General features: G+C 41.2%; 1 protein-coding gene across 4 annotated transcripts; it reads right to left on the reverse strand.

Moving 5' to 3' along the window:
* Positions 1–1,250: 1,250 nt before the first annotated feature.
* Positions 1,251–26,068, reverse strand: Armcx5 (armadillo repeat containing X-linked 5). 4 transcript variants are annotated; one of them, XR_009056496.1, is made up of 5 exons: positions 25,792–26,068; positions 24,271–24,345; positions 20,164–20,330; positions 3,854–3,937; positions 1,251–1,518 (listed from the first exon to the last, which is right to left on the reverse strand). XR_009056496.1 is itself a non-coding variant. In XM_057760456.1 (3 exons), exon 3 carries the CDS (start codon positions 23,685–23,687, stop codon positions 21,984–21,986), a length of 1,704 nt encoding a protein of 567 aa, XP_057616439.1. In that variant the 5' UTR covers positions 23,688–23,941; positions 24,271–24,345; positions 25,792–26,068; the 3' UTR covers positions 21,518–21,983. The 4 variants fall into 4 exon arrangements, 1 of the variants encoding a protein (XP_057616439.1); XR_009056495.1 differs by lacking the exon at positions 3,854–3,937; XR_009056497.1 differs by lacking the exons at positions 1,251–1,518; positions 3,854–3,937 and adding an exon at positions 11,642–11,726.
* Positions 26,069–26,342: the final 274 nt, after the last annotated feature.

The raw sequence follows: 26,342 nt of genomic DNA on the forward strand, positions 1-26,342 counted from the left end.
AAAGGTAAGTATGGTATATATTCACTTATAAATGGATATTAGCTGTGAAGTAAAGGATATCAAGCTACAATCCAGACCCAGGGAGGTTATATAAAGAGGGCTGTGGGGAACGGGGCTTGCATGGATCTCCCTGGGAAGGGAAAACAATAGATTTTTTGGGTGGACTGGGGGTGGGGGATGGGAGTGGGTTGGGTGTGTGCCTGGCACCTGGGAGGGAAGAGATGGATGTGAGAATGCTGTGAGAGACAGCTGGGTTTTGGGGGATGGGCATTTGGAAGGCAGGGTGGAAACCTAGTGCAGAGGAAACTTCCTGGAATCTGAGGCTGATCCTAGGATTGCAGGAATACAGAGTCTGAACTGGCCATCTCTTGTAGCCTGGCAAGGCCTCCAGTGGCAGGACTGTTTGCATTCCGTTGAGTTATTGGCCAAAGGAGTCCTGTGGAGATCCCCGAACAACCCAGGCTAGAGTGAGGGCAGAGGGTTGTTCTCCAAAATCTGACAGTGGGGCCCCACTGCTGAGGACAGCATCCACACAGCTCACTGAACACAAAGAGCCCCACAGGTACCCGCATGGGGCCTTCACCCCTATGTTCCAGTCTCCTTGGAGCTTAGGGAATATCATGGAAGATGATGAAGAAAGATTGTAGGAGTCAGAGGGGATGAAGGACACCAGGAGAACGTGACCCACTGAATCAACTAAGCAGGGTCCATATGGGCTCACAGAGACTGATATGGCAAGAATAGGGCCTGTACGGGTCTGCACCAGGTCCTGTGTCTATATATTAAAGCTGTTAGCTTGGTGGTTTTTTGGAACTTCTAACAGTGGTAGCGGGTGTGTCTCTGAGTCTTTTGCCTGCTCTTGGCACTCTTTTTCTCCTATTGGGTTGCCTTATCCAGCCTTGAGAGGAGAGCTATTGCTTTGTCTTAATATTCCTGTTTTGTCATATTTGGTTGTTGTCTCTTGGAGGCCTGCTTTTTTCTGAAGGGAAATAGAGGGGGAGTGGATCTAGGAGAAAAGGGATATGGAAAGGAGCTTGGAGGAGTGGGGAGAGAGAAACTGCAATCGGGAATGCACTGTATGAGAGAAGAATCTATTTTTAACAAACAATTATATTCTTAAAAAAGAAATTGACAAATAAATGCTATTTTTCTTTAATGTTATCTTTTTGAGAATTTTACATATTACATTTTAATCATATTCATCCCTCCTAACTCCTCCCAGATCTACCCCCTCCCAATCCCATACCCACCAAATTTCATGTCCCCATTTTTTAAAAACATGTGAAGTCCAGTTTCTGCTGCCTATATATTCTTGGGTGTGTAGCCATCCAGAGGGTGGTCATGTATCAGGTACCACACCACTAAAGGAAATTCTTCCTCTCCCAGAAGTTATCAATTACCAACAACTCTTCAGCTAGTGATGGGACTTCAGGCCCACTTCCCCTTTCCATGCTTGGATTTTGTCTGGCTTGATCTTGCACATATGAACTCACAGCAATTGTGCAGCTTGTATAAGACCTGTGCAAGATAAATGTTTTTAAAAAGCAGACCATTAAACTTTACACAAAACTTACTCAAAATAATAAAAACATTCTTGAAGCAACAGAGCAAAAGTAGAACATATTCCTTTACTTACTATAAATAGTGCATGTTTGTAGATACAGGTGATCAATAGTTCAAAGGGGACCTAAGCTACATATCAAGTTTGACAATGATCTGAGCTACATGAAACTCTGTCTTAAAAAAACAATACAACAAAAACCAAACAAAAAGCATTACTATAACTTTATGGTAACTAAACATTTAATATTGGCATTAAGGATAGAGACAAATGGGGAAATTTTCATAATCCAGAAACAAACATCTATGTCTATGGTTAGTTAGTTCGGTCAGGGTTTCAAATCCATTCAAGGAAGAAAGAATAGCCTGTTTAACATACTATTGAAGGGTAAGTAGATTTCCAAATACAAAAAAAAAGAAGTCATATATCTCTTTCAATACAACCTATAAAACTTAACTCAATATGGATCAGTAAGTGAAATATATATTATCAAACTATAAAATTTTAAAATAAAATATAGATGTAAAACCTTGTGACTTAGATTTGGCAATAAATTCTTAGATATGATACCAATGATTGATTGAAAATATAAGTCAATTTAACTCATTCACACTGAAACCTTTAGGGAGCTGAGAAATGGCCCAGTGGGTAAAGGTGATGGCCTGACTTTGATCCCTAGGACATACACAGTAGGAGAGAACTGACCAAGATGTCCTTTGACCTTCATCTGTGATTGTACTGTGGTATGCAGGGCTTATATCTAGGGTATAGAAAAAACTCCTACAATGTAACAACAAAGACAAAAATCCACTTCTAAAAATGAACAGAGAATCTAAATCAGGGGATAGTAGTTCATGTCTGTGATCTTGGCAGCTGGGAAGTGATGGCAGGAGAAACAGAAATTCAAAGTCACCCTAGCTTCACACTGAATTCAAAGCCATCCCTGAGTATAAGGCATCCCTATCTCAAAAAAAAAAAAAAAAACCAAAAAGATTTCTTACAAAAAGCTTTATATGAATATAGTCATTATACATGCAAAGGTGTTCAACATCATTAATAGTTAAATTCAAATCAGAACCACAGTAAGATTCTACAACATAGAGAAGGAGATGGTTATAAAAAATAAATTGAAGGATGCAGAGCAAGGTGGCTGTAAGACCCTCAAGTGATCTAATATGATTTCCGCCCCCCAGCCAAACAAATGGGACTGCTATTCACAAACTTCTTACAAAAGCAAAGGAAGCCAATTGAGAGACCATAGTGCAATTTTAGTATAATAATAAGAGAACTAATGAAGAATATAGAATAAACACAGAGTGTGTGTGTGCGTGTGTATGAGGGAGGGAAGGAGGGAGGGATGGAGGAAGAGGGAGAACGTGAGGGGGAAAGGGAGAGAGGAGAGAGAGGGAGAGAGGGAGGGAAAGAAGGAGAGAGAAGGAGAGAGAGAGGGATAGGAGAGGGAGAGAGGGAGGAAAGAGAGAGAGAGAGAGAGAGAGAGAGAGAGAGAGAGAGAGCGCTCATAATTTGTGATAAGAGAGGGAATTACATCCAGGCCTTAAACTTGAATCCCAAAACCAGACTCATGAGCATGATTTCAAGAGGACAGACAGAGACCCATAGCCTTGTGATCAAGCCAGTACTTTTAGACTGAGTTTCTGGACTCTCTTTAGCCAGGTGTATAAGAGACAGCCTGGCTCCCAATATTTGTCTGCCAACACTGGATAGCTGACTAAGCAATACTCTATTCTCTATAGAATATGTTAGAAAAATGAGGACACATCTTTGCCTTGGAGTCCAATACTGAGCTCACAACAGAGAGACCATGCACAAGGTACATCCCAAAGACCACCCCCCACAGGCATGCATGCACATATGGAGCCTCTAGGAATACTTGGCCATCAGATAGAGTTCTTTACGCTCAGGTAGAACAGACTTGGACTTCATCCTACACTAAAGACAACCACAGCACGGGCCTGGAGTACATACCTGAGACTGTGCAGGTCTTACAGCTGTGAGACTGGAGTGTATCGCAGCTTAGCATCAGCCTAGGCAACCAAGAAAACATTTCCACCACCCTTCCTCTAACCTTGGGTGACAGCAATGGGAACTTTTTCCCAGTAAAGGACAAATCCTTACAATCAGCATTCATAAGCCAGAGGTCCTATATCCAACCTGGTGTTAGATAGAGACTTGTATGTGGTGATATTTTGTTTGTGTTTTAACAAATAAAGCTTGCATGAAGATCAGAGAATAGAACTAAACCAGTAGGGGCCAGGCAGTGGTGGCACATACCTTTAATTCCATGACTCAGGTGACAGAGTCAGACGGATCTCTGTTAGTTCAAAGCTACTCTGGACTACACGAAAATGATCCAATCTAAAAGAAAAACAGAGCCAGGCAGTGGTGGCTCAAACAAAGGTGATCCCAGCATTTGGGATCCCACACCATTAATCCCAGCACTAAGGAGGTGGAGACAGGAGTTATATGGCTGAGTGGAGAGTGGAATATAAGGAGGAAGGAGACAGCAACTAAGGATTCAGTCTGAGGTTTAGTGAAGACAGCTACAGTCCAAGGATGCAGTCTGAAACAGTCTGAAGAGGCAGTCAGAAGACAGGATCACCCTTTTGGTCTGAGCATTGGTAGAGGTAAAAGGTCTCCCTAGTGGCTGGCTGTTCTGCTTCTCTGGTCCTTCAGCTTTTATCCCCTGATAGCTGACCCTCAGTTTTTATTATTAAGAACAAGGGCCAGGCAGTGGTAGCACACACCTCTAATCCCAGCACTTAGGAGGCAGAGGCAGTTGGATCTCTGTGAGTTCGAGGCCAGCCTGATCTAGAAGAGCTAGTTCCAGGAAAGGGTCCAAAGCTACAGAAAAACCCTGTCTCAAAAAACAAAAAAAGAACAATTAGAATATGTGCTACACTTGTGACCCACCAATTGTATTTCTACTCTGACAAACATAACCTCTGGCTGATTATAGTATTCAAGGACCAGTTTGCCTCAGCAATAAGCAAACCCGTACAACAGCATGGATATGAGTCCTATTCCTATGCTGTGTAGGTCTGATTGCCCTGTGAACTGTGGGTGAAACCAAGCAATAAGACACTGGTGGCCATGGGACTGCCAATTGCATTCCTTCCATAGCCCCAGACAGCACAACAGGGAGAAAGTAATTTTCCCATGAGGAGACTAAAAGGGAGCTGGGTGTCAAGTCACTGTAGTTTGATAGGGACGCTACGTGCAGGGTAATTATGCGCTAATCAGGGCAGAATCCCACCGTGTTTGAACACAGGGCAATGATGGCAAACAAGCCAACTGGGTCTACCCTGGCTCCTAATAGAGCTTTGTGGGGACAGAGTGCTAATCTAAGGCACTCACCAGTTCATTCAAAACAACCCCACAACTGCAGATTTTGGACAAATTTGAGCGTGGAACACCCTTTAGTGTGAAAAGAGAAAACACACTGGGGCTCAATAACATGCTGAACCAGTGGAAGTAACTACAAGCTCAGAGAAAATAAAACAATCTACTTAGGATAGCTACGAAAGACATAAATAAAGCCAGGTTATGAAGATGAAAGTAAACACCTAATCTTTTAATGTGCAAATATCATCATATGCTAACAAGGATGTGCTTGGCTGAACTGATTGTGACTGGAGATGAATTTCTTCTGTCTTTTATATACTTTTCCTATAACACACATGCTAACTTATAGTTTGTGTGGTGCGGTGTGTATATTTGTGCATGTGCACAAGCAAGTGCAGGTTTTTTAAAACTTGGAAAAAAAGAACTTTCAGAAAACTGTGACCTCACTTAATGGCTACACATACGTTGTCAAAACCAACCACAGAGCAAACAAACAATATGTACAAAATCTCGGATAGAGAATTCAAAAGAGCTGTTTTAAGGAAACTCAATGACAGGAAGAAAAATAACACAGAAACATGTCAATATTCCATAAAAACTTAAGAGATGGAAGCAATTGAGAATTGGCAAAGAGAAATTCTTGAGGTACAAAATACAGTTAAAGAAATTAAAAAACAGAAATAAGGCATCAATAGCAGTACATCTTAAACAGAAGGAAGAATTAGCGGAGCTTGAAGACATACTATTTAAATGAAAAGGAGTTGGAATAAAAAGCCAGAGAAGATAAATGAAGAGATGTGGTGATATTTCATTTGCATTTTAATAAATAAAACTTGCCTGAAGATCAGATAGTAAAACAGCCACACTAGTCAGCCATAGGGGCCAGGCAGTGGTGGTACACACCTTTAATCCCAGCATTAGAGAGGAATATAAGGCAGGATGGGAAAAGAACTCGCTGTCTTTCAGTCTGAAGATTTCATAGAAGTAAGAGTTCTCTAGTGGCTTGGTTGCTTTGCTTTTGTGATCTTCAGGTTGACCCTAATATGTGTCTCTGTGTTTTTATTATTCATTTGTGCTACACAGAGAAATAAAAACGATGCTGGAATGATGGAATGATAAGGTATTTTTAAAAGCCATTTATTTGGAATAGTGAGATTCAAGGAGGTCTTCAGATGATAAATGGGTATAGACTTATTCAAAGAAACTTCCCAAACCTATATAGAAGGATATAACACCCAATTACAGAAAGGCCAAAGGCTACTATTCAAATTTAACTCTATTAATCATTCAAACACATCTTAAAATCAAGCCTCTACAAGTGAAACTTAAAGATTCTTAGCTGAAGACAAAATAAACATAGGTGTGCCAATTTGTCCAGCACTACACTTTAGGAAACCACACCTATAAGCAGATGATGATGACAGATTTTTATTTTTATTTTTTATGGATGAATACTCTGCCTGCATGCACACCTGCATGACAGAAGAAGGCATCAAATCTCATCTTAAATAATTGTAAGCAGCCACGTGGTTGCTAGGAATTGAACTCAGGACCTCTGGAAGATCAGCCAGTACTCTTAACCACTGAGCCATCTCATAAGCTCCCACCAACAGATTTTTTTTATAGTACTAAAAAAACTGTCAACAACTGTCAACCAGGAATATTAGTCTGGCTAAGCTACCCTTTGAAATGAGAGATTAAAGGTATGTCCAGACAAACAAAAGTTGAGAAAATATATTTCCATCAGACCACTATACATGAAATGCTACAGAAATTTCTTCAACTGGACAGAAAAAAATATAATGACCATAAAGAAAACATGGGCATGCATAAAACACTATGATTTCTTATGATTGGATTTGAGGCTTACTCTATAGGAGGGAATCTATGACTGTTAAGCTAAGTTCAATTAACAACCCCTACCTGAGGCAGTCATATGTCAAAGGTATGAACTCATTACTCTTAATTAATTAAATTGATATAGAATCAAATTGCCTTCTAAATATGTAATATTTATATCTATAGTAAAAAATACTCTCAAAAGCTTCTCTTTGCAGAATAAGTGACAGTTGAGGGCTCAGCACTACATAAAACGTTTGCACTATACCTTCTAAAGCTTAGGGAACAATTTGGAAGATGCATCAATTAGTAGTTACGAAACAGAAGATAAGGTAAAGGACTAGGAAATGTCATCCTCTAGGATCAACACAACCATTACAGTCATGAATATAAAATAAGCGTTGAAAAACAAACAAAAAACCACACACATATGGCTTAGTGGTAGACTACTGGCCTAATGATAGTAATACCCTGAGTTCACTCCCAAGTGTAGTGATTTTTCATTTGTATTTTAATAAGTAAAGATCAAAGAATAAAACAGTCACACTGGTCAGCTTTACAGACAAGGCAGTGGTGACACACACCTTTAATCCCAGTAGATACCGTAGTTACCATAGAAACCTGGCAGTAGAGGTGCATGCCTTTAATCCCTATAATCCTAGAGAGGATTATAAAATGGGAAGAGACAACTCTCATTCTCAATCACATTCTGAGACTTCTAGAAGCAGGATCATCATTTTGGACTGAGATAGAGGCTATTTTGCCTTTCTGACTTTCAGATTGAACTCCAATTTCTGTCTCTGGGTTTTTATTAATTGTGCTACACCTGAGATTAGAAATCATTGACAAGAAAAAATTTTAGAAACTATATACATATATGGAAATTTCAAAATACAACCTGAACAACAGGAGGTCAAAGAAGATTTCAAGAAAGAAATTAAAATACTTCTTAAAGCTGGGTGGTGGTGGACCATGCCTTTAATCCCAGCACTTGGAAGGCAGAGGCAGGTAAATCTCTGTGAGTTCGAGGCCAGCCTGGTCTACAGAGCAAGTACTAGAACAGCCAGGGCTACACGGAAAAACCCTGTCTCAAACAACAAAACAAAAAAAAATACTTCTTGAAACAAAAATGAAGACAAGGATGTCTATGAGATATAGAAAAAGCAGTATTAAGAGGGAGGGCTTGCTGTGAACCACAAACATTATACAGTAAATGTACAGCTGCGAGATCACTATAAAAACTCACAGGAGTAGTGAAGAACCTGATTTGTAAAGCTTTGGGAACACCTGACCTTTAGACAATCACTATCAATTCTGTAGGAATCTTGGGAAGCCATGACTCTTCTTCCTTCTATACTGGGATTCAGCCTGAAGTATCCCAGCAGTGTACAAATCATTCGTTGAGATCACTTTTTCCTGTACGGGCAACTGGATGGCCTTCTCTCACACTGTGGGGCCCTGGTGTAAAGCACTCACTCAGCCAAACCTTTGTTCCCATAGTCAAATCTAAATAAAGCTAGTTCCCCACAATCATCCTTATTGACAGGACTTTCACAAAGAAAGGGGGCACTGAGCAGGAGCAATAATATGTCTGTTCTTACTAATAAACAGGTCTAGGAGACCCTGAATTCTCAGACAGCGAACTCAAGAGAGTATAACGTACTGGCCTAACAAGTATTAATATTCTGTACTTACTTTTACCTTTCACTTGACACAAGGTCTTAGTGTAGGAAATTAATTGTTTGTACCTTTACCCTTAAAATATACAGGAAAAAAAGCTTGGATAACTAAGCCAACCCTAGAGAAAGAAAGTCTATCTCATCTGGGTGCCAGCGGACACAGTAGCCTGATGCTTAGCTCGGGAGAAGGGGGTGTCAAGCTCCATTCTAATCCTCCTGGTATCTGCCAGGGAGCTTCACAGTTATGCCCCTTCTAAGACATAAGGCACCTACCTTGTCAGTCTTTTATCCATCCTGTTAGCCCTAAGAAATGCATGCTTGGGCTGGGCCATGGTAGGGCATGCCTTTAATCCCAGCACTCCAGAGGCAGAGGCAGAGGCAGGTGAATCCCTGTGAGTTCAAGGCCAGTCTGGTCTACAAGAGCTAGTTCCAGGACAACTAGGACTGTTACACAGGGAAACCCTTTCTAAAAAAAAAAAAAAAAAAAGAAAAAGAAAAAGAAAAAGAAAAAGAATGAAATGCATGCTTGGTACCATTGTACCATTGTTATTATCTGTAGAATTGCTAACTATGTCTGTAAAAAAAGAACACTGAGGAAGAACACTGAAAGGGAAACATCAAGAGAGCACAGAAAGAATAAATGGGACATGATAAAAAGACTCATATGAGCTAATTTATTTTGTTTACCCTCAGACCTTATTAGTCAGGTTTTCAACTGCTATAGCAATTCTTCTGAATCCTGAAAGGTTTAGTGGGGCTTATCACCAACAGAAACCTCAATAAAGGCTGTAGTAACCAAAGCCAATAAAATAGAGAAAAATCTATTAAAAAATCAGAAAGAATGCAAGTAAACAACTCACCATTCACTTTAATTATATGAAAAATAATAAATCAAACCCCAAATTAGCACAAGAAAGCACAATTAGTATTAGCAGTTGGAAGCACTGGCAACTTTTCCAGACATCCTGAGTTCAATTCCCAGAAACTATAATCATCTATAATGAGATCTGGTGCCCTCTTCTGGCATGCAGGCATACATGAAGAAGGAACACTGTATACAAAAAAGAAAAGAAAAAGAAAACAAAATGAACCAAACCTTAGGTAGACTAAGGAAGAGAGCATTCAAATACAATAAGAAGGAAAAGCAATACAACTCACACCACAAAAGTACAATGGATCATTAAAATTAGGAATACATGCCAACAAATTTGATAATCTAGAGTAAATGAACCAATTTGTAGACATGTATACCCTTGCAAGATGGAATCATGAAAACCAGAAAAGAACAGTATCTCCTAGCTGAAAGTTCTCTCTCCAATCAAAAGATACAGTTTAACTATCTCTCAGAGCTGGGCAGTGGTGGTGTATGCCTTTAATCCAAACACTCAGGAGGCAGTCTACAGAGTGAGATCCAGGACAGGCTCCAAAGTTACACAGAGAAACCCTGTCTCAAAAAACAAACAAAAACAAAAAACAAAAACAAAACGATCTCTCAGAATACAACAAAGTATGGGCAGAAACCAATCTTCTAAGACTGGTCAATACCAAGTTCCTGTAATTGCTCAACTAACCAGTTCAGCTACCTCCATCCAGATTAAAGAATACCCAATGATTCTGGAAACAAAAAAGGAAATTGCAGTCTATATTGCCTGGTTTGGAGAGACAGGCATCCTGATGTCCTGATAGTCGCACCTCTCCTGCCTGGGACCTCTGATTTTCATGAGTTTGAGTCCTCGAGAGAAACAGGTATACAATGTCTTGGACCTGAAAGATGCATTCTTCAGCTTCCCATTGTTGGAGATCAGTTAACTCATATATACTTTTAAATGAACAGACCCAGATGGAGGTTACAGTGGGCATTGTACCTGAACTTCATTGCCCCTTGTCCCAAGGACTTAAAGACAATAAATGTTCACTTCCTTCCCTTCCATCAGGGGTTTCTAAGGACCTGATGCATGATTAATAAAAACTCAGAGGCAGATATTGGGGTTCAACCTGAAGACCAGAAAAGCAAAGCAACCAGTCACTGGCTCTTACCTCTACCTCAATCCGAAATGGCAATCCTGCCTCCGGGAATCTCAGAATGAGACTGAGATTGAGAGCTGTTTTCTCCCGTTTTATAATTCTCTCTAGGGATGGGATTAAAGGTGTGCACCATTGGGATTAAAGGCATGCACTGCCCTGTTTCTATGGCAACTAGTGTGGCTACTGGGATTAAAGGTGTATGTTACCACTACCTGGTCTGTAAGGCTGAGCAGTGGGGCTGTTTTACTTTCTGATCTTCAGGCAAGCTTTATTTATTAAAATAAAAATGAAATGCCACGACAAGGACCATACTCTTAAGATATGTAAATGACCTCCTCCTACCTTCTAAAAGTAAAATAAATTATCAAAGGGCCACTGAGGGACTGTTGCAAGAGTTATAGACCTTGGGCTACAGAATACTGCTTAAGATAGCTCAACTTTGTACATCAGAGGCTACCTATCTAGACATTCAGCTGAGAAGAGGCAAAAAGAGTCTGTCTCAAGACTAAGATTGCTGTCTTCCTTCAGATCCCAACTACAAAGATTAAGAGACAAGTTTGAGAGGTCCTAGATACAGCTGGGTCTTGCTGCATCGGGATAATGGAGTTTGTAGGAATAGTAAGCCTTCTATACACCAGCATAAAGGGAGAGCCCCTAATCTGGACTGAGACTAAACACAAGAAATTTCAGGATTTCAAAACAGCTGACTTTAGCTCCATCCCTAGCACTTCCTGTTATCTCAAAAACCTTTTTATCTGTTTGCCTGTAAAAGAGAGAGAGAGAAAGACAGAGAGACAGAGAGAGAGAGAGACAGAGAGAAAGAAAGAGAAAGAGAGAGATTACAAAAAGCTTTTGGGGAGGAGGTGTTCAAGACAGGGCTTCTCTATGTAGCCCTGGCTGTCTTGGAACTCACTCTGTAGACCAGACACACTAGCCTTGAATTCAGAGGTCCACCCACCTCTGCCTCCCAAGTGCTGGTAGTAAAGGCATGTACCACCATTGTCCAGCACCAAAAAGGTTTTTTTAACTTAAACTTTGGGGTCATGGAAATACCCTGTGATATACCTGTTCAAACGATTGAACCCTGTAGCCACAGGACAGCCCACCTGTCTAAGAGGTGCGGTGCAGCTGTGGAAAGGTTTACAGCTAGTAGCCTCAGAGACTTTTTACCCGGATGTGGAAGCGCGTCCAGCTCCTTCTCTCGTACCCCTGCTTCCCGTTTGGCTCCTTTGGATTGTTTTGGATCTCATCTCTATCCGCTGTTCAAACACAGAATCCTGGTTTGTAAGTTTTCCTCCTAAATAAAAAACTGTCTATCTCTCAGTTCTGAGCGAATGTGAGATTTTTTTAAGTGTCCAGGTGGAATTATACCCCACACATCTTGGGCAGATTGCCGAGCCGATTCACTGCCCTAATCCCCTCAAAATCACCGCCACAATGGAGCACTTAATGGAGCACTTAAGCAGCAGCCGAAGCACAGGCAGCTGCAGTGTTTACCAACCCCTTTGTTGCTGGACAGCGGGCTGGTTTGCGGCTTCTGGGCTTCTGTTCTCTGCGCCTGGACTCTGGGTTTACTTACTCCAAGTATGGAATTGATTTGATTACATCTAATGTCTTGAGTGACTCATTTTTCCCCAGTTTTTTAACAAGCACCAAAGTGGATTTTAACACAGGACCTGTCCTGTCACCATTGTATTGATTCTAGTCATGACTAAGAAACAGCACCATCTGCTGGTTAACAGGTAAAATGGCAGATTTCGTTTCTGATGGGACTTCTGCTGCATTTTTCACTACCACAATGGAAAGCATTACACGAGGCCTATGTGACTATGGAGGTACCTCAATTTACTGGTTATTAGGTTTCAGTTTCCTTCTCCATATTATATCATTAAGGAAGAATATGGCACTAGTTGACAGGATTAATATAATCGAAAATCAGAGATTATCTGAACAAGTGGATACCATGATAGGCAAAATTGACTCCATTTCTAATGCTACCAGGAAGTTACCTGAAAGGGTTCATACTGTTGAATTTGATGTTCAGAAGTTATCACAATGCTTTGATAAGGTAACAGACAGAATGTACCTCCAGGATGGCAATCTATACACTATCCAAGTCAAGGAAGAGATGTTATCTTTGAAGGGAAACCTTGGAATCACAAGTACAGAATGGGGACCAGAAAATTGATACTTTAGGGAAATCACTAGAAATATAAACAGGTGAGGAGATTCAGGCTTTAGGAGAGACAATGATAAAAAGATTTGAAATGATCAAGGAAATGATTGGAGCTAGTGAACAGGATAAGAAATCACAAGGATAGAGTACAACCTCACCACCGGCTGTCAGAACTGGTTTACCCAGGGTTTTAGCATCATAACCTGTAATTTACTCTGACAAAGCATCAACTTCTAAAGCCTCAAAAGGAGCCAAAGAAAGTAGATGGACGCCAATAGCAATGAATGATCTAAAAGAAATTAAGCAAGTCATCATTACTTATGGCTTGCACTCTGCATTTGTTAAGGAAATGATTGGGCTGCTAATGTCAGAGCTACCCCCCATGATTTCTCTTGGTTACTGTCAGCGGTATTGGATGATGGCCCTTCCTTGATGTTTGGAATTTATTTCAGAGAAGAATCCAAACATATGGAACATCAAGGAAGAGCAAAAGGTGTGAAGGTTTCCCAGGATCAAATTCTTTGCGTAGGAGCATATGCTGATCCACGGGTCCAAGCTCTTTATGATGAAGAAGTATTGTCCCTATGCCACAAAGCAATACACAAACAGAAGGAACTCCTACAGCATGGTGCTACTGCTAGTCTAATGAAAGCAAGCAAGTCTAGATCAGTATTTTATACCCACAGTACCCCAAGACAAGGTTGAAGCCCTCCTCTGAGGAACACCAATGTTGGCCGTCTAATGCCTATTTGACCCAGAATCAGAATCTACTCCTGGCTCACACTCCAGTCCTCCTTGACAAATTTGCCACCATCAATTCTGCTGCCCTCTTGCCTGGTGATGACCTGCACGTGCTCATCCATGACTCATAAGATGAAAGATGAAATCAGGTATCTGGGAGTTGCAGTAGTTACTTTAACTTAAAACGATCTGGTCCCCGGTCAGGTTCCTCAGCTCAGAGAGCAGAACTGATTGATCTGACCCAGGCTCTCAGATGGGGAAAAGGAAAGTTCACCGACATATAAATGGAGAGTTGCCATGCTTCTACTACTGAGCATGTCCACGGTGTGACTGACAGAGAAAGTGGGCTTCTCACTACTGAGAGAAGGGACATAAAAAAACAGAACAAAAATGGCCCTTCTAAAGTCTATTTGGCTTCCCCTAAAATTGCTACCCTCCCCTGTCCACTCTGAGAACATAAAAAATGACTACCCCGCCGGGCGGTGGTGGCGCACGCCTTTAATCCCAGCACTTGGGAGGCAGAGGCAGGCGGATCTCTGTGAGTTCGAGGCCTGCCTGGTCTGCAAGAGCTAGTTCCAGGACAGGAACCAAAAAACTATGGAGAAACCCCGTCTCGAAAAATCCAAAAAAAAAAAAAAAAATGACTACCCTGAGGCAAGAACTTGACCACTGTCCTGGCTTCCTCACAAATGGCCCTAAGACCAGTGGGCCCTATTGATATTTTGAGGACATACCCTAACCTGATGTTGCTGGAGATTCCATGGTATAACCTGTGGGAGCCCACATGTGACTCAGTTTCCATCTGGAGTCAATTCTGACTTAAAAGTCATTTGAGTTCAAGCGTGCCTGCTCTTCCTGCATCCTTGAGGACTGTGAGAAAGTTCTGATTAAGTCCATGGGAAAGAGCATTTTGCCCATGGGAAAAGAACCCATTATCTATTAAGAAGTAGAAAAAAGAAACTGCTTGCTGCTAGCAGAATTCACAGGAGCAACATGAACCTGCTTATGCTTTCTCCCAAGGACAGTGCAGGGAGGAGGTTAGCTGACTGGACTGCTCTTTGTTCTGCCTTCTGCCCTTACTCTGTAAAAAAGCAAGTTCTGAAATAAACTCTGGGTTCTTTGGCTGCTTTGACATCATCAAACAGACCTCCTGATTCTATCCTGTGTTTTCTGTCTCAGTTTCTTTCATCTGACATTTCATCACACCCAATCCAGTATACCTAACTGACTTTCTTAGAGCAGGCTCCTACAATAATCAATAGGAAATAGAGAATGTAAACAAAGAAAAATGGACAGCTCAAACCTACAGGTTCGTGGAGGACATCAGAAGGAAAGATCATTACCCCAGAAAAAGCTGGCAGGACTCTGGGAACTGAACTTCACCAGGATACTCATCTGGGGTCCACAAAACTTTCTGTGTTACTCAGACCAAGGTATGTTATACCTAGACTGCACAGCATGGTTCAAAATGTCAGGTTTTTGTCCAAGTAAATCAAAACACAGAGTGTGTACCCAGGAAGGGTCTGAATGAGAGACCAGCACCAAAGAGAACTGCAGTGAGGAGCTGCGGGCGGCTTCCCACCACCCAGCTCCTGCACGGCTAGCTTTACACCCGAAATAACAACACACAAATTATATTCATTTAAACACTGCTTGGCCCATTAGCTCTAGCCTCTTACTGGCTAACTCTCACATCTTGATTAACTCATTTCTAATAATCTGTCCAGCACCACGAGGTGGAGGCTTACCGGGAAGGATCTTAACCTGCATCCATCTTGGAGAGGAGAACTATAGCATGTGTCTCACTGCCTTCTTCCTCCCAGCATTCTGTTCTGTCTTCCACACCTACCTATGTTATGACCTATCAGGCCAAGCAGTTTTCTTTATTAATCAACCAATGAAACAACAGATAGATAGAGACCCTCCTACACAGAGTGGATCCCAAAGTGGTAAATTGGATCCGTGTAAAACCTGAGAGAGCTTAATTTTAAACACAGAAAAAACAGAGTTTAACACAGCTTTTTGCTGTTTGCTAGGATGTGCCGTAGAGAGATTTCCCGTTTCAGCAATAGCGGCAGAAAAAAAGCCGTGGTCATTTTAAAACACGGCTTCCTGGGGCTGTGCCACCAGTGCAAACTCCGGCCTTAAACCATTTCAATGGCTTTTATGACACTGGATGTTTGTGTGCCTACTCGGGATTGGGAAGAAAGTACTCTGAGACCATGCCTGCGCTCCCCACATGGGCAGACTGTGGGATCAGGCTTAGGCAGGCGGGAGAGCATGGCGGATTCCTACTGCCATATAGAGACATGTTTCCAGGCTGGTAGTGCTCTGCCTGTCAGATTTGGCTGGGACCAACCATACCTCTTTAAAGCAAGATGAGGCCACAATTTGAGTCATTCGATAACACTAGTGGGGAAACTAACAGAGCCCCAGACCTTAATAGGCCTGTCAGACTATAGCATAACTGACTGACGTCATGATGGAAGTACCATTCAGGTCATAAACAGCACCACCTGCTAAATAAAACAAAGACCTACTCCATCAAAGGCCATAGTTCTAGGAAAGTCTTTAAATGTACTAACCTTGCGTTTTGGCTTCTGTAGTTCTACTTCTAGCTAACTGTTCTTGTTAAATGAAGTATGTCAACCCAGAAGATGGCTTTTGTGCTTAATAATTTACCCTGAGAAAGGCTCAGAGCTACACTGGGATCCTGAACACCCACTGTAGTTATCGGCTGGCTAACAAATGATGGAGGTGGGTTTTGTATTAATCTGTTGCTTTCACTGGTTAATTAATAAAGAAACTGCCTAGGCCCATTTGATAGGCCAATCCTTAGGTGGGTGGAGTAGACAGAACAGAATGCTGGGAGAAAGAAGCCGAGCCAGTGAGTCGCCATGATTCTCCCACTCCAGACAGACGCAGGTTAAGATCTTTCCTGGTAAGCCAGCTTGTGGTGCTACACAGAATATTAGAAATGGGTTAGATCAATATGTAAGAGCTAGCCAATAAGAGGCTGGAGCTAATGGGCCAGGCAGTGTTTAAAAGAATACAGTTTCCGTGTAATTATTTTGGATAAAGCTAGCCGCGTGAGGGCAGCCGGGTGCCAGAACTTAGCCCGCTGCTACATATTACTACAAACAAAGGCTTTCTACAAGTTTAAACCCATGTCTATGAGATCAGAATTATCCAGACAGTAACATACAGGCAAAACTATAAGCCAATGTATGATTGATCAATACATATGAAAAGAGCAGCAAATTAAACTTACTATGACCAAGTGGGATTCATTCAACAAATGCAAGATGGTTCAATGCACTGAGTAACCACATCAATGAAATGAAGGACTGCAAACCATACATGTGCAAAATATGTTTGATAAAATTTAACACCCTTTCATAATAGAACTGAAAAATTGGGAATAGAAGGAATATATTACAACATAATAAGACCTTTATAATAAGATGATAGTTAATAAAGTCAAAGGAAATAAGTTGAAAAGACTTCTTTCTAAGATCTAGAACAAGAGAGGGATGTTCTCGCCGGGCGGTGGTGGCGCACGCCTTTAATCCCAGCACTCGGGAGGCAGAGGCAGGCGGATCTCTGTGAGTTCGAGACCAGCCTGGCCTACAAGAGCTAGTTCCAGGACAGGTTCCAAAACCACAGAGAAACCCTGTCTCGAAAAAAACCAATAATAATAATAATAATAATAATAATAATAATAATAATAATAATAATAATAATAAAGAGAGGGATGTTCTCTTTCACCACTTTTATTCAGTACAGTGCCAGAAATCCTAGCAAGAACAATAAGGACAGACAAACAAGCATTCATTCGGACTGAAAAAGAAGTCAAACTGTTGCTGTTTTGAGGTTACATGTATATCCACCAAAAACAAAACAAAATTAGAATGGGCAAGTATATTCTGCAACGTTGAAGAATACAAAATTAGCATGCAGAAATTGCCTGAAATAAAAACCAAGAAAGCAATTCGATTTATATTATCTATAAAAGTAAAATTTTAAAAATAAATTTAAAAAGCCGGGCAGTGGTGGCACACGCCTTTAATCCCAGCACTCAGGAGGCAGAGGCAGGCGGATCTCTGTGAGTTCGAGGCCAGCCTGGTCTAGAAGAGCTAGTTCCAGGACAGGAACCAAAAAAGCTACGGAGAAACCCTGTCTCGAAGCCGGGCGGTGGTGGCGCACGCCTTTAATCCCAGCACTCGGGAGGCAGAGGCAGGCGGATCTCTGTGAGTTCGAGACCAGCCTGGTCTACAAGAGCTAGTTCCAGGACAGGCTCCAAAACCACAGAGAAACCCTGTCTCGAAAAAACAAAAACAAAACAAAAAAAAAGAAACCCTGTCTCGAAAATCAAAAAATAAATAAATTAATTAATTAAACAAATATGCAAAAGATCTCTATAGTAAGATGTATAAAACACTGATGAAAGAAATTAAAGGGATATAAAAATATGAGAAGCCACCCCGTGTTCATGGATTGGAAAATTCAACACTGTTAAAATATACTAGCAAAAGTGATTTACAAATCTGATCTAATTCCTATAAAAATACTATAAATGCTCTGTACAGAACCAGAAAAAATGTAGTAATAAAATCACATGGGCTGGGAGGTGGTGTCACACACCTTTAATCCCAGCAGAGGCAAGCTGATCTCTTTGAGTTCAAGGCCAGCCTGGTCTACAAAGCAAGTTCCAGGACTGTTTCACAGAGAAACACTGTCTCAAAAAACAAAAACAAACAAGCAAAAAATAAAAAAATTCAAATGGAACCACAAAAGCCCCCAAGAAACCAAATATATGCCAAATAGATAGAACAAAGTAGGAGGAACTATATTTCCTGCCTTCAAATCACATTGCAAAGCTAGAGTGATTTTTTAAAAAAAATTAGTGTGATATGATATAAAAAAGGACACACAAACCAACTACAAATAATAGAATCTAGAAACAGCCTACACATCTATAATCAACTCTTTTCTAACAAAATTGCTAAGAACACACAATGGAGAAAGAACCGTCTTTGTAGAAAACAATGCTGGGAAAAATTGATGGCCACAGGTAGAAGAATCTCTTGAAAATTACAAAAATCAACTATCTCTCACTAATTACAAAAGACCAATTTCGAATATATTAAAGGACTCTATGTATGACCTAAAATGATGAAACTACTAGAAGAAAAGTAGAAAAAATGCTTTAAGACATTGGAACTGACAGGAAATTTTAGAAAGGACCATAAAAGCAAAAGAAGCAAAAGCAAAAATTAAAATGGGGTAACATTTCACTAAATTTTCTGCACAATATAGGAAAGCAGAATGCAGAGACAGTCTACTAAATGGTGAAAATACTGGTAGTTCATACATCTGGCAAGGGTCTGATACGCAGACTTTATTAGGAACTGCAAAACACTCAGAAAATCCTCCAAAAAACACATTTAAAAATGAACAATATGCCTGGATAGGCATTTGCCAAAAGAAAACAAACATAAAAGTGGACAACAGGTGCTTGAAAAAATGCTTCACACTACTAACCTTTAGCAATAAGAGATGCCACCTGACACCAATAAGCATTGCTATTATCAAAAAGATTAAAAATAAGACATGCCAGTGAGACTGTGAAGAAAAAGATATTTTACTCTGCTCATGAGAATGCAAGTTGATACACATACTATAGAAAACAGTATGGAGGATCCTAAAAATACATAAACGGAACTACCATATGATCTAGGAATTCCACCATTAGGTATACTTCCAAAGGAAATTAAATTAGCATGCTAAAGAGCCATCTGCACTCACACACTCAATGCAGTACTGAAATTCACAATAGTCAAGAAATAGAAGAAAAACCGAAAGTATTCAAAAACTGATGAATGGATAAAGTTATGGTTCATGTACAGGATATAATATTATTCAGTCACGAAAGCCATTCTGCCATTCCTGACAACAGTGCTGGAACTAGGGATCAGTATGTTAAATAAAATAAAGTAGGCACAGAAAGACAAATGCCTTATCATTTACACATATGTGCAATCTGAAAAGGTTGACCTCGAAGTTGAGAGTAGAATTGTTGTTACAAAAAGCTAGAGAGAGTATGGGGTAAAGCTAATTAACAGTTACTAAGTTTCATTAGGAACTAGAAGTTCTGGTATGTTCCTATATGGTAGGGTAAGTACAGATAACAATAACGCACTATATTTAAAAAATCTGGAAGAAAAGACTTTTAAAGTTTTTAGCAGCAAAAAAAGATAAATGCTTGAAATGAATATGTTTAACTATATTTGAAAAGCACAGAAGTTATACATATACTACACATTACAGCAGGTTAGGCCATTAAAATATCAATTCATGTTTTTATGTATCTCTTAAAAAGAATACTTAAATGGTAGAGGAAAATAACAGCATTTTAAAAGATGTAGACACATTCAAATGATCAGATATTGATGACAGGAATACAAAATGTTATTTCCATTGTGGAAATCAGTTTGGCAGTTCCTTAAAAGCTAAACAGAATTATCATCACGTTCCCAAGCAATTCCACTTCTAAGCGCATTTGCAAAGGAAACTGGGGACTCCCACAGGTACCTGTACTGTGATGTTCACTGCAGCACTGGTCATAATAGCCCAACTGTGGGAACAGCTAAAGTGCACATCAATAGATGAAATGTCAGAAACTTAGAGAGATGGTTTTTGACTCTCAAAATTACCACTAGGGCAGGAAGACTGATTTCTTTCTTTGGCACCAATATATACACATATCCCAAACTCACCCTTCTCCTTAGCTGATACTGGAAAATTCCAGGCCATCAACTGATTAAGTGTGTGCTCCACAGGGCATTTGAGAAATAGAATGTTTCCAAAGGATTTGGTCCGATTGCACTGTGAAGAGCTCCAATGAGAGAAGTACTCACAGCTGGTATTAAAGGCTAGGGGAGATCTGTGGATTAAAAACAGTTACATAGAACTTCAAAAATCTTCTAAATCAAAGTGGCACATTGCAAGAAAAAAACACCCACTGCTTTCCCCCTAATTCACAAAGATGGAAATTATCCTTCATTTTTATTCCTAGGAATATGAAAAAGAGGTTCACATCTGACCTTCATAAAAATTAAACCAGGACTAGCTGTTAAAATTTAGGATATATTCAGGCATATTGATATTTTTTATTTAGACCTCACCTAGATACATGAAATTTGGAAAAGGAGGGTCAAAAGAAAGATCATAGGCACATTCGTGTGTGTGTGTCTGTGTGTGTACACACACACACATCCTCCAGGGATTATAATCTCTATTATTTCCAATGTTGGGGAGCAAATTGTGACTAATCAAAGCAAAAGACCTGCAAAAGGCCTGGGGAGTAGGGAAGGCAAAGGTAGTATCAAATCCCAATCTATACCTGTTGTTCTATACCACAACCCTCTGCTCTCAACCTAGCTTTTATTATATAAACGGGAGGCTGGGGTAGAATAAGCAGCATGGCTTCAAACAGTAAACTGAAAATAAGGATAGTAACGATGGGGAGATGAATTGCTTACTATGTACTACTAAAGGACTCTGATATCCGGTGGTTGTGTCACACACACAGCCATGCTCTGACCTTAATAATCAGCAAGAATAGGGAAAAATGACCAAATCAAAAGTATTGGGCAGAAAACAAAAGCAAGGGTGAGAACCAAAAATCTAGCAAGTGGAAGAGTGGATATTAATATTCAGTTTCTGTAGGTGATCCCAAGCCCTCCTCTGAGGCCCAGACTGTAGAGATAGAAAAACCTCGTTGGAAGTTGTAATCTGGTATTCCTGGATAGGGAGGGTGCTAATAAGGATACGATGTGAATGTGTGCACTTCCCACAACTCTCCATTATTTAACTGAACAGGCTGAGAAGCAGAAACTCTCTTGGGGATTAAAAACTTCAAGGCATCCTGGTGAGACAACAGATGTGAAAGGCTACTCAAAAGTAACATGAAGGCATCCGTATTCTCCTCCTCCAAAGTCTGCCATCACCCACTTCCCCAGAGTTGTCAGAATAGAAAACCCTCACTTGAAACTCTACAACCTCCAGAGAGTCAGAAGCACAGTCCTGTCTTCTTGGTCACAGAATGATTTATTTTATTCCCTGAACATGTATAAACGAAAAGATCTTCCAATCTGTGAACCCGTTTGTTTGTGCCACCCCCATCAGTAAATGGACAGACCACGATCATGGCTATCTTTACATTGTTCATCTCTGACTACAATTCAACTGAAGAACTAGGACAATGTTTTCATCATGTTTAGCATGCAACTTTATTAAAAACACGCAAATGGAATACGAAAATACACTCATATCAGTGTAACGCACAGAAATATAGCTTATTTAGGGTGAATAGGTTCAGTACTGGGTTACATTACAGATACCAAAAATACCAATTTATATTATAGATAAGCACAATAAAAACCAACAAGTGTTTACTCTCTCAAGATGACTAGCATCCATAAAATTGCCTCCCTCAACACAGAGAGTGTAAATATCAAATTTATACTTATAATATGCATTAGATTTATATTGGAAAGACAAAAATGCTCAAGGTTTTGTGAGAATATACAGCTATTCAGAGTTTGAGTATTAATCGGATAACTTTATCTCTCACATCAGGGTCACTGTGCTCTGCTAAATCATTGAGTTTCTGATCAAACTCTTTTGCCTCATGGAATATGGAAATAAGTTCAGATTTAGTGAACATTTCCTTGGTAAACAGCTTTGCCCTTTTTTTGAACTGGAAATTTATATTCTCAAATATATCAATGATATGTAGAATATTAGCCTTTGACTCGTTCTTATGAAAGAGAGCAACCAGTGACGACAGTACTTCACCACTGATCAGTTCTCTTATATTGGCTTGATTCTTTGACAAATATAAAATAACCCTTAAAATCTGAAATTTGATTTTGACACTTCCTTTGCTTAACAATGTGATAAAATAGCGAACGTAATTGACAATCACGTGGTGGTAATCAAATTTTATACTCAGGCTCGCTAACAGTTTTAGTTCCTCAACTTGTACAGAGCAGTTCAAAGGACAACAGAGTATGTCCCTACAAACTTTATTTACATGCGCTTCATTCTCTTTTGCTTCCTCAGAAGCATCAGTGCTGGCACTCACATTTAAATTTCTAGGGTACTTTTTAGCATTTGGATTGTTGACAAAATTTTCAATCATAACAGTAATACCAACATCATGAACGATATCTTGAGTAAATGGGTAAGCAGGACTGATGCCCATTATCATTGTAGCTATCTCATGAATAAAAGGATCCCTAGTTAACCTAAGTAGGGCAACAAGCTTATCAAACTCTACAGGCTCTAAACTAAAGGTACGCGATTTACAGCGACAGGTCTTTGGGTTGGGTTCATACTTTTCTCTTTCCCGGATTTGTTCTTTTACTTCAGCTAAGGTCTGGAAGTAAGGTCCTTCAAAAGGTGGAATCTTGGTCAATGGTCGAACACCCAGAGGAGTTTCAATTAAGGTCGCAACCAGAGTCCAGTTCCCTTCTGGAGGTAAAGATCGCTCGCCTTCCTCAACTGGAACTAGGACAATAAACCTGCCCCTTGCCCATGCTGCTGCTTTTTTTTTTAAAGTAAAGTCAAATGTATCTGCAGGTTCAGGTTCTTCCTCAACTTTAGGTGGGGGCTGATAAACTTGAAGAGGGTATTCATCTTTAGGCCAGAACCAGGACCCTACACTAGGCTCTTCTCCAGTCCAAAACCAGGAGCACACATATTCTTCATCATCATCAGTGGTGTTAATGACAATACTAGTTTTGCTACCAGCCCCAGATTTGACACAGGTCTCTTTCTTTATCTCAGGTTTGTGCTTCATATTGCCCTTATCACTAGCTTTGGCTGAGCACTTGCCAGACGCCTCAATAGCAGCGTCAACCTTGACTTCAGACTTGGTTACCGTAATGACCACAGACATAGGTGAGGCATCTGACTTGGAGTGAGGCACTAACCCAGGCTCTTTCAGGAGCTCTGTGTTAGTCTGAGCCTTGACTGTAATACTAGTCTTATCTTTCTTTTTTTTCACTTTCCATGTCACAGTCTCAGGCTCAGTGTGAGTCACTGTTTGTGTCCTGGCCATTGCTTTACCCCTAGCCTCAGCCTGGTTCCCCAATTCTTCTTTTGGTTCTGTCTCAACCACTTTCTTGGTCTGACTCTTGGCTTTTCCTTTAGCATTGGCAAGGCTTTTGCTTCCAGGTTTCGCGGAAGCTCCAGACTCTTCTCTACCTTTCGCTTTAGCTGTAGAGCCAATCATGGTTCAAGATAAAAGCAAAGCCCTTATATGCCCTTATCCCAGCTTTGCCTGAAAGTCAGCCCCAAGTTGGTGTTTTCACATAGAGTCCGGTAGTCAGTCAGCCCCCTTTCCAACTAGAGTTTCTGCCAATGATATAGACAGCATGCTGAGGAAGCTCACTCAAGATAAAGGATAGCTGTGCTTGGGCGCAGGCCTGTGGAGGGTGGTGGTCTTCAGCCACTCCAAGGCCACCAGATCTGGCACTGAAGTTGGACCTAGGGGTGGAGGAAGGAAATGGGGCTTTAAGTCTCTTCCAATTTTTTTCTCCTCATGCTGATTAGCACAGAGCGATATTTAAGTATGGAAATTCAGTGCTCTATGGGGGAGAAATAGACAACTAACAAACTCCTCCTTTCATTTCGCCCATTGTCTACACCTCCACGTGCTGCCAACCGTCTTTCCAGACACAAATAAGGTCAGGGAGAATAGGAAAGCGGGATGGACATGAGAGGCTACAGAATCCCTAGGCTGTTTCCTGACCTGGGATGGAGCCAACCAAATCTTGCCTATTCCATCCTCAAGGAATCCCCACATTCATACTAACCTGCACTGCTGTGAAGTAATTTTCTCTCTGCTTTGCTTCCACTGGCGACGGGCCCTGTAGTCGATCCGGTGGACCCTATATACAGACAAAGCGGACAGAACCTAAGCTCTTCAAACAAGTTTGTCTAGCTTTTCCCTTCCTGGTCCTCATCTCTACACATTACTCATCTTCAAATCTGTTCCTCCTCCTCCTCCCTTAAGGCCAACCATTTTCCTCTTCAGTGATTATTCTGGTAATTCCCTGGTTGAAAATTAGATAACAACAAGGTGTTAGAGCAAAACAAGGCAAAGGGCATGAAAAGACAGATCTGCATCCTGGATCTAGCTCCAAGGTACACGAAGACTCCTAAGGAAATTCACATACCAAATAGGGGTCACTGATAAACTGACAAAACCGAAGGATGTAAGTTTCTAGTGTCAGTGGCCCCTGTGTCTCTATCGTCACACCAACCTGAGAAACTCTTCATTATTTCCTAGGTTCCAGTCAGGTTGTTTTACAAATATTCAAACAGTCAACAGTTATATAAGCCTATGAATATGTCCTACCAATGGAAATTGGCAAATAGGAGAACATCACTAATGAATTTATTTTAGAAGACAGCATTGAAGGTATAAACCCTTTTTGGATGTAGATACTTGCTCTGCAAAGAGTTCTCTGATTCCCTTTCTTTTGTGCAACCCCCACCCCCACCCCGCCTGGAATCTCCACAATCGTCTGCTATGCTCTTAAAGCTTGAAAATTTCCATGAAGACAACTAAGTCATCCCTGCACGGTCACAGTGTTTGTTGTCAGCAGGGAGGGTAACGCCTGACAGTAACAGGAAGCTGGGAAGTAACGAAAAGGATTGTTTTCGATTTTCTTACAGGTTCTTATGATTCTTTCTCCTCCCCCACACACCTATCATATTCTGCAATATAGGTGGGGGAATGGAGAGCATATCTGGAAGGCTGGCACAGAGATCTAGAAATTGTTCTAGAGCCCTACCTATTCTTGGAGTTTTTTCCTACTATAAAGAAACCAGGTCAGTTTTGTTTATCTTCTCCCCTCCCCTAATGCCCTGAAACATGGTGAGCTGCAAACTTGGCAGCACACCTATCCACACGAATGCTTGCTAGCCCCAAATCAAATGAAAACAGTGGGCAAGATGTGGTTAAAGGTCAGATAAACAACCAGAACATGAAACAGTCTTCCATTCCAAGAGTTAAATGCCCCCACATTTGAAACCTCCCTCCCTGATTCTCAAGGCGCCTCAATTGCCCTCACCAGCTATGGCAGCCCTGCTTCCTCTGAAAAGTACCCCATCTCCCCAATGGATAACGCCATTACAGCCATCTCCCTTCCCGAACGCGAGTTGATGTGAAAATGTAAATAGCTTTTTACCATCCCCCCCCCCCTCCCGCCCCGGCGCGCCCGCTTCTGCCCCCCCCCCCACACACACACTTTTCCACACCCAGGTCACAAAATCCCGCCGCAATCTCAGAACCCGCATTCACAGCCCCAAGCAATGTCCTCCTTACTAACCTGTTCAGCCTCGGAGGCTGTTTTGCGTGTCTCCAGAGGTATCTCGCCTCAAGAAACGGAGGCAGGCAAACGCAAGCGGCAGTCAGGTGCGGGGAGCAGAGACAATGGCAGCCGCTGTATTTAGGGGCTGACCGAGCACTTGGGACAAAGATGCTTACTTTACTGATGAAGGGCCATGACTAGCAAACTATTATCACCTTTCGGCAGTGTCTCTCCACTGCCGCAGGCTCGTCAGGAACCCCCTCGAAGAGACTAAACACCTTCAGCCTACATCCGCCGGGACGCACTAGGCGTGGCTGCGTCACGTTACGGAAGCCCGCAGAGGGCGGGGCTAGAGTTGAAAGGAGATCCGGCTTCGGGAAGTGGAGTGATACTTCTGCTCTTGATAGATGGCCCCGTTTCTTCCACGCTGCGGCGCTACGGTTCTGGTGCCAAGCAGAAAAAACAGCGCAAAACATCAGGAAGGAGACTGTTACCAAATGTCTGTATTAGCTTCCCGCTTGGGAGTGCCTCCCATCAAGCTCACCATGCCTTGCCGTTGTCACGTATAC

The sequence above is a fragment of the Chionomys nivalis genome, chromosome X (genome assembly GCF_950005125.1).
Source record: "Chionomys nivalis chromosome X, mChiNiv1.1, whole genome shotgun sequence".
NCBI lineage: Eukaryota > Metazoa > Chordata > Mammalia > Rodentia > Cricetidae > Chionomys > Chionomys nivalis.

Coding starts and splice junctions, on each gene's coding strand:
- Armcx5 (XM_057760456.1), bottom strand. CDS start 23,687: ATGATTGGCTCTACAGCTAAAGCGAAAGGTAGAGAAGAGTCTGGAGCT.